General features: G+C 53.4%; 1 protein-coding gene across 1 annotated transcript in view; it reads left to right on the plus strand.

The window, feature by feature from the left end:
- Window positions 1-8495, plus strand: part of SCFD2 (sec1 family domain containing 2) — a 327218-nt gene that overhangs the window by 309339 nt on the left and 9384 nt on the right. Inside the window, exon 8 of the mRNA XM_006757824.2 lies at window positions 2375-2494. Within this exon, the coding sequence (XP_006757887.1) occupies window positions 2375-2494 (120 nt within the window). The remainder of the gene's footprint in view (window positions 1-2374; window positions 2495-8495) is intronic.

Raw genomic sequence — 8495 nt, forward strand, 5'->3', positions numbered from 1 at the left:
AGGAATGAGGAGAATGGATGGGGAAGCCAGGCCAGGGACAGAGATGCGTTATGCTGGCAGTGATCTGTGAGGAAGGAATGAAAGCCTGACCAGGACAGGGACAGTGTAAATCAAGGAGAGATCATTAAATGTGAGGGGGCAGAATGGACAGGACTTGATCCAGGAGATGAAAGAGACAGCAAGTCTACGATTACTCTCAGGTACCTGGTTCCGGTGACTGTAAGGAGGTGATGCTGTTAGAGAGTGAAGAGGAGGAATAGACCAGGGGGGAGACGGTGCATCAAAAGTGAGACCTGTTGAGATGAGGGAGGCATCCAGGAACTCAATAGAGATGTTTGCAATAAAGACAGAGATTTGGGAAATACAAAACAGATTGTTGAAGGCATAGGAGTAGATGAAGCCCTTCAGGGATGACATATCAAGTGAAAAGAGCAAGGTGCCAAAGGTGGACCCCAAGAAACATCAACATTTAGAAGGGCAGGCCAAAAAAAAAATGGAACCTATGAATAAATTTGAGAAGAAACCATTGCAAAGGTAGAAGGAACAGCCGAGAGGGTGCTATTGTGGTAGCCAGGAAAGATGTCATCAGCTGTAACAAATGGCACAGAAATGGCCAGTTAAATGAAGACTAGTGTCCATTGACTCCTACATATGTTGGGCATTGGGGACTTCACGGAGAGCAGCTCCAGGGGCAGGGACACACGCAGGACGTTCATGGTGCACGGGGTGTGGATTAGAAGAAAGAAATCAGCAAGTTCAGTCCAGGGGAAGGAGGTCTATGGGCAGGAAGCTAGGGGGGAAGGAGTGACAGTCTTTCTCTAACGATCAGAGTTTCCTAACTTTTCTCAGTATTTATTCACCACCGCCCATTTTGGAAAAGTTTAGAGATACAGCTCTGCGCTCGCCCTTCCTTCCTTCCTTCCTTCCTTCCTTCCTTCCTCCCTTCCTTCCTTCCTTCCTTCCTTCCTTCCTTTCTCCCCTTTTTCCTTCCCTCCCTCCTCCCTCCCTCCCTCCCTCCCTCCCTTCCTCCGCCTTATTCTTTTCCCTCCCTCCCTCCCTCCCTTCTTCCCTCCCTCCCTCCCTCCCTTCCTTCTTTCCTTCCTTCCTTCCGTTCTTCCGTCCTTCCTTCCTTTCCATTCTGAATTTCCTCTCCAGAAGCCAAGGAGTAGCTTATATAATGGAAAGCATTTAGCGTATTCTCTTTGTGTTTTTAAAATAAGATGTTGAAAAGTGGGTATATTCAGGGAAGGCAGCCAGAAGAACCCAACAGAGAAAGGAGCTGGAGCAGGGATAAGAGAAAGGGCTCCCTGTCAGCCTGCCCTGCCCCACTGCTCCCGGGGACTGTCCAATCGCCCCAGTGGGGCTTGCGCATTGGCGAGTGTGAATTAGTGAATACACTCTCCACCTCTGGAGCCGAAGCCTGTTTCTCCCCCTCTGGCTTCAGTGGCCACCTGAGCAGTCGGCAGCATCCTTCCTGTAATGATGCTCTGCTCCCCATGTCCTGGCTGGGCCTCTGGCCTGCTCCACCCAGCTGGTGACTGCTTGCCTCCGAAACTCAGTTCACACACCCTCCTCTCCTCCTGCCACTCCTCAACCAACCAACTCTGGCTTCCAGATGGGGCTCAAATGTGCTGTCTCTTCAGTTAGTCACTAAGTCAATGTGCTGTGCATTTTGCATTTCCTGAGGGGTTGTTGTGAGTCACTCGTGTTTTAGTTTATAATAACACTTTGGCTCATGGGTGAACCTGGAAGGCACCAGGAGGAATTCTCCGCAGCCCCTGGTGGAGTGGTCCATGCAGAGCAAGCATGTCAAACTCAAATGCTAACAAGGGCCAAATAAACGCGGTATGCAGCCCGCGGGCTGCGAGTTTGACGTGCTTGGTGTAGAGTAACTCTTCAAGGGTGGATGGCAGACTCTTTCATCTTTTCACATCCTTCACCAACACCTACTTAGGGCTTTGACTACTCATCAATTCTGTAGATATTTATTGAGCACCTACTGTGTGCCAGAAATTGCACTAAGCTGGAAATTCAACTGGGAACGGCAGGCAAGGTCCCCGTCCTGTGAGTTTATGTTCTACTAGAGGAGACGGCCACAAACAGGTGAACCCCAGACTGTGGCGGGTGCTTCTTAGGAAGTAAGCAGAGCTGTGTAACAAAGAAGGGGCGTGTTTATGCTGAGAGCGGGAACCGATAAGGAAGGCATAAGGTGCCCCTCCGTCTTCTCTTCTTATGGAATATCCTTCACTCCTTGAAATTTTCTTTCAATAAAATATTTGGAGGGCTGTCATAAGGAGACGTGTGCATTTACTGGTCCATGGGCCCATACGCCTCTCACACCTCCGATCGCTAAGAGAGGATGTTTGTTTTGCAGGTGAGCCGGCCTCATCCCAGCGACCACCCTCTCCTGATCCTCTTCGTGGTGGGTGGCGTCACAGTCTCTGAAGCCAAAATGATCAAAGACCTTGTGCCGACCCTGAAGCCAGGAACCCAGGTACCAGTCCGAGTCCTCCTTGTTATGAGTCCTGGGGCAGGAGAGGGAAGGGCGGCGCGGGCCCTTCATCAGACTTCCCAGCGCTCCCATCGTCATCCCCGCTTCTCCCCCACCTGCTCCTTCCCACGTCCTCCTCCTCTGCCTGCGCCAGGCCAGCCAGCCTCCCTGGGGGGGGCCTTCTCCTGCCTCTGGGCTCCAAGAGCCAACACGCTGTTGTCCCTATGCCCAATTCCTGCATGTGTTCTCCAGCGTCCGTCAGCGCTGAATTACTCCAGAGCTTTCACTGCTTTCCGGGCCCCAGAGGACTGAGGGTAACTCCCAGGACCGCCTGCCTCTGTGGCAGTCTGAGGACCCGGCTGGAGGAGCTGGGGAAGGTGCATTGTCAAGACAACAATGAGTGTAGCCTCCTGTCGGGTCCCATCTTACTCTCCAATTAAGTGGCCGGGTGGTTAAGAACACAGACTGCTTGGGTTTACAGGCCTGAGTTTGGATCTAACCCAGTGGTTCTCAACCTTCTGGCCCTTTAAATACAGCTCCTCATGTTGGGACCCAACCATAAAATTATTTTCGTTGCTACTTCATAACTGTAATGTTGCTACTGTTATGAATCGTAATGTAGATATCTGATATGCAGGATGGTCTTAGGCGACCCCTGTGAAAGGGTCGTTCAACCGCCAAAGGGGTCGCGACCCACAGGTTGAGAAACGCTGCGCCTAACCTCTGCCTTTCGCTAGCCAGGTGATCCAGGAGAGTGAGGCCCTCAGTTTTCTCCTTTAGGAAAATGAGGTGGCTGTGAATCTTAAATCAGATAAGTGGGGAGTGCCTGGGACATCAACCTCAGTGAATGGTGGATACAGTTATTATCAACCACGAGGCTGAGGACACAGGCTGTGGCCTCCCAGGCCTGAGCAGGTGGCAGGAGCCCCATAGGCCCTGTGGTCTGATGACACAATTGGCTGCAGGAGGACCAGATCGGTGGTGTTGGCATGGGCCACCTGGTGAGGCAGAGAAGACCTGGTCCCTCTTGATCTCCAGATACCCGACTGAGGGGACTGGGTATCTGGGAGCCACAGCAGGTTCCTGAGCAAAGGAGAGGCCAGTCATCGCCTGTGACCGTTTCTGCTGTTACTATCACTGTCATGGTCATAGCTGGTGACGTTTCTGATACCGTGGTAGGTTCTGCCTCGTTTAACACCCTCTCTGTCAGCAGCAGGGTTGAGGATCTGCTTAGTGAGCGATTGCCTTTTCAGCACGACTTTTATTTTCATCAGAAAGCACACTTCTTGCTGCCCCTAATGAGTGAGAACCAAATTCCTAGCTCTTCAGAGCAGCCATGCATTGTAACAGCCTGACAGGCATGCTAATCCCTCTCTAAAGGGATAAAGTGCAGGCGTGTCAGAGCCGAGTGGCCTGAGGTTGACAACGGCAACCGGGTCTGCAGTGGCTTTGCTGCCTCTGACCCTGGGCCCAGTCATCTGCACAGCGAGCTCTCGAAGAACGTTGGGCCTCAGGAGCAGCCTCGCTGCCATTTGTCCTGTATGTGAAGCTCCCCAAAGAGTTAACAGGCGAAGGAAGACTCCTGCCAGTTCTTTATCATCCGCCCTCCTCTCCAGGTGGTTGAGAGGAGGCGGTTCCCTGGATGCTTGCTGGGTGCCACCTGTGGAGGCAGCTCTCCCTTTCTCAGCGCTGGATGGACTCACAAATGCGCTGGCCCCGCCGCTGACTCTGTCCGACCAGGGTGTGAGCACCTCCCTGCTGCTGGGCGGGCAGAGCCAGGCCTTGTGGCCCAGCTGCACACAGGCTCGCGCACATGGAGCTGGCCTCTGCCTGGACTCCCAGCCAGGGAGTGTGTGTGAGCTACACTGGGTCTGTGCACCCACGGGCTCTCAAAGACACGCCTGGCCGCCAAGAGGGTGACTCGGACTTAGCCGGCAAAGTACAGTGACAGTATGTGTGTCTCATACCCTCTGTCTTTAACATCTGGCCTCCTCAATCCGCAGGAACACCCCAGTGACGAGGCTCTGTCCCTCCCACAGCAGGCGGCCTCCTTGCATCTCACGGGCTTCATTGTTATGACTGTTCTGCTTCCTCTAGACACATCCAAATCGGCCTCCCCAGAGCTCTCACTCGCCAGTGCAGGGTCTAGCTCTCGGGCTGCCCAGAATCCAAGTCAGGCGCATCCCTCTTCCCGGTCCTCCCCCAGCCTGCTGGTGTCCAAACCAAGCATCCTCGGTTTCTGCAGCCCCCCTGCCCAGCCCGTGATGTGGGTCAGAGCACCCTTACTGTGTGTGGCTCTTCTGGCCCCAGTGTCTCCCTCACACTCAGCCGGACCTGAGAGCCCTGTCCTGGGGCGGCCTCATCAGTGCAGAGGCAGGTGGCCCCTGCCCCTCTCCCCACCATGGCCTGCAAGGCCCCCCTTCGGGCCTTCTTTTCTGACCTCCCTTCTCCCGCATGCTCCCCTCCAGCCTCAGGACTCTGCACTTCTCATGGTTTTCTTCCCAGCTCCTCAAAGAGGGTCTGGCGCTGAGTGTCATGATTGTTCGTTGGATTCGGGTGTTGAACACTAGAAACTTTGCTGTGTTACTATAGCGTAGATAAAAGCGACTTTTCTGGAGGTACACCAGCGTCTGTGTTCACATAGAGCTGGACAGCTAAAACCCCTGTCTTCTGTATCAGTGCTACTCACCCAGGTCTGCTCTATGGGGTGTCTCTCAAGTCCAGGACGCACCGTCACACCTGTTACATTGGACCAACTGAGTAGTCACATTCTGTGCCAGCCTCTGGTCTTTGTGCTGAAGATGGAACGGTGACCAGGCCAGACACTTTCCTGCTCCCCAGGAACTCACCCGCTAATAGTGAGTGACGGGCATTACACACGGAAGCACCCACCACAGATTCGTGTACTGAGAGCACCCAGTGCTGAGGGGGGAATGACCGAGGGGGTTCCTGCAGACGGCACAGGCTCCTCACCGAGAAGGCTGTGAACTGAAGTCAGAGAGGCTTTCAGGGGTCAGCTCTTCCAAGGAAACCAATAGAATCCGGGAAAGGCACATCCAGAAATGAATTCTCTTTCACAAAAGTGACACGATCGCTTGGAACAGTGGAGTCCGGAGACCATAGCCGCACCCACCACTCCCATGGGACTGAGACCGCCCTCTCAAGTGGGAGAGCTTCCTCCACGCTCCGCCTGGGTGGCTGGTGACGTGCTGATGAGGGGAAGTAGGCAGTTGGAGAAGGCCGCTCTCCTGACTACCAGAAAGAAGGGGTGGCTGGACGAGGCAGCCCCTGCCCCAGCCACAGCCACGCCACGAGGTCGGCTCTACGGCTTCCTCGCTGGAGCGCGGGTGCCTGGTGCGGCCTCTGTCTGGCTCACTCGCCGCCAGGTTGGGGCTCCAAGCCCAGACAGCTCTGTGGGCTGAACTCCATAGCTGGGTGGTGGCCCGAAGCCAACAGAAGCCTGGGATTGTGGGAGGAAAATAACAGGGAGGGACCCTCCCAGGAAATACAGGGACAGGCCAGCTCAGGAAGTAGAAAGACCATGTGGGCAGCTCGACCCAGCCGCCCACTGCTTTTCATAGGCACGTGCGTGTAGCCTGCCTCCACTTTCGTGTGGTTCTACATCCCTGGGCTAAATATTTGGTGAGAGTGTAATTTTTAAAAAACTGGGCCCAAACATATGCTCATGCACACCCAGCTTTGCACAGCTTCAGGGATTCAAGGACACCTAAATCCTGGCTCAAAAGCCTGGCTCCTGGCTATTCTGAGGTTGATGGGAAGCCCAAGAAGGGGAGTCAAATGACTGAAAACAAAACAAAACATCAGAAGGGACAAAGGTGAGGAGATGGCCTGCAGCCTCCCACTCCCGTTCTCGGGGAGGTGAGCACAGCCCACTGGCCTCTGACGTGCCAGCCGGTCGAACAGTTCACACTGAGTTTCTGTACTGTAATTAATCCACTGTCCCACTGCTTTAATGAACAAATCTTTTATGTTTAGCGCAGGTGTGTGAATATGTGCAGGGCCTTGAATATGAGATGTGCCCAAAACCATTCCATCACCTGGGTGAATACGAATGCCGGCACCTGTGCTTCCACGGGGTACTTTTCCTGGGAAGAATCTCCCAAGTTTAAAAAGAAATGGAGAAAAAAATTGTATCCCCTGCTCCTTTCCACTCACAACATGAGAAATGAGAGGGTGGTGGGCTCTGCGTCCTGCACTGCCTGCCTCCGCTGTGCTGCAGAAATAGAACTGGTAGCTGCTGGCACCTGCAAATTATAGTGCTGGCCCACAGAAGTGGGACGTGGAGGGAAGGGGGTTCTCTCCCAGCGCTGGCCTGCTTCCCGGAGCCCAGGGCAGGCTGAGGACCAAGGCGGAAGCATCCCTCTTCCCGCTGGAGCCTGGCCTTTCTGGAGCCGCCGGCTGAGGCCCTCGGGGAGCCCCCACCTCACAGAGGGCAGTTTCCCCCAGTGTCCTAGGTGCCTAGGAAAAGCCGGTTCTCTGAAGGGAGTTCTCTAGCACTCAATTTGCCTAATGTTGCACATTTGATTACTGTGTTCATAAAATGTATGCTTGCTACCGCACAGGCTCGGCTCAGGCTCTCTTAAGCTTCTTCCTGTTCATTTTTGAGTGCCTATTTTTTTCCTCATTTGCTTCATTTTTTAGAATTTTGAGGGCTATTTTAGCCAAGTCATGCAGAACTGCCATTAGTTAAATGGACTAAAAAAAAAAGAAACAAACAAAAACCTCTGAAAATGCTGAAAAGCAATCTGAAGACCAAAAGATGCCTAAGATATGAAAATGCTTAAGGCCCAGCAGCTGTTCTGCTGTAAATGAAATGTTAGCAGTGCAATCCTGCTTGTTCTTCAAAATGGGAATTCTAGACAAATAGGCGTTTAGTTGAATTGATTTGGAACAAATTTACCCAGCGCTGTCTGAGCGGTCTTTTACTAGAGAAACTTCCTAGGTTAGCCAACCGCTGCTAACTCACTGCCTCCTTCGTTGTCTTTTTTTAGGACACAGTCATGGATACAGTCACAGTTTATAAGGATCATATATGTACCTGTGTCATAGGGTTGTTAGGAGTTGTTCATTCCTTCAGTCATTCACTGACTCATTACAAGCCCTGTGCTAAGCATCAATGAAAAGAACCAGTTAAGGAAACAGGGAAGGCAGGGTCATGCAGACAGCTGTGGGAACACAGTCAGTCTCCAGGGGCAGGTAGCTGGGAAGACTGGCGGTGGTGATGCCTGAGCAGACTGGCAAGTCTTCAGGCAGAGATGGAGGAACTCATGCTGCAGATAGAGAAGCATCTCGGGCGTTCCCGCGGTGAGGCCGAAATAGTTGAGGACGGAGAGAATACAGAACTGAGGGTGAGGGGGTTGGTGGGAAGAACTGGGCGCGGAGTGCTGAGCCCCCATCAGAGTCTCAGCTCCTGAATTGCTCTCTGAGAGGGCTGGGCTTATCAAAGGCAGGGAGGAGGCCTAAGGATTTGCACTCCGGAGGATGGCTGTGCACCCCCCCACCACCACCACCACCTCTGCCCCGGTGACCCTTATGGGCCAAATAGAGGGTGGGAGAGTGAGGTGGTGGTGAGGAGCAGGACAGCGACAGCAGCTACCATTTTAAGCCCCTCTAGAGCCTGTCAACGGACTAAATATTTTACATACATGTTCACATTCCACCCTCATACAATCATGTGAGGTGGATATATCACTATTCCCACTTTACAGACGAGGACGTTGAGTCTCAGAGTCATACAGTGACTTCTCCAGAGTCCTCTGTCTGGCAAATGGCCGGCGGAGCCCGCTCAGCACGGACGCTCCTAAGCCTGAGCTCTTAGCCACTAGCTCTGCGGCAAGAGCCTTGGTCTCTGTGGCTTTCTCCCTCCTCCGAGACCCCCACTTACCCGCCATGCTGAGCGTTTCCTCCTGTGTCTCCTCAGCCTCCATGGGGCAGGCCCTAGACACGCGCTGGTCCAGCCCACACGCCATGCAACTACCTGCCT

The sequence above is a fragment of the Myotis davidii genome, unplaced genomic scaffold, assembly GCF_000327345.1.
Source record: "Myotis davidii unplaced genomic scaffold, ASM32734v1 scaffold173, whole genome shotgun sequence".
Classification (NCBI taxonomy): Eukaryota; Metazoa; Chordata; class Mammalia; order Chiroptera; family Vespertilionidae; genus Myotis; species Myotis davidii.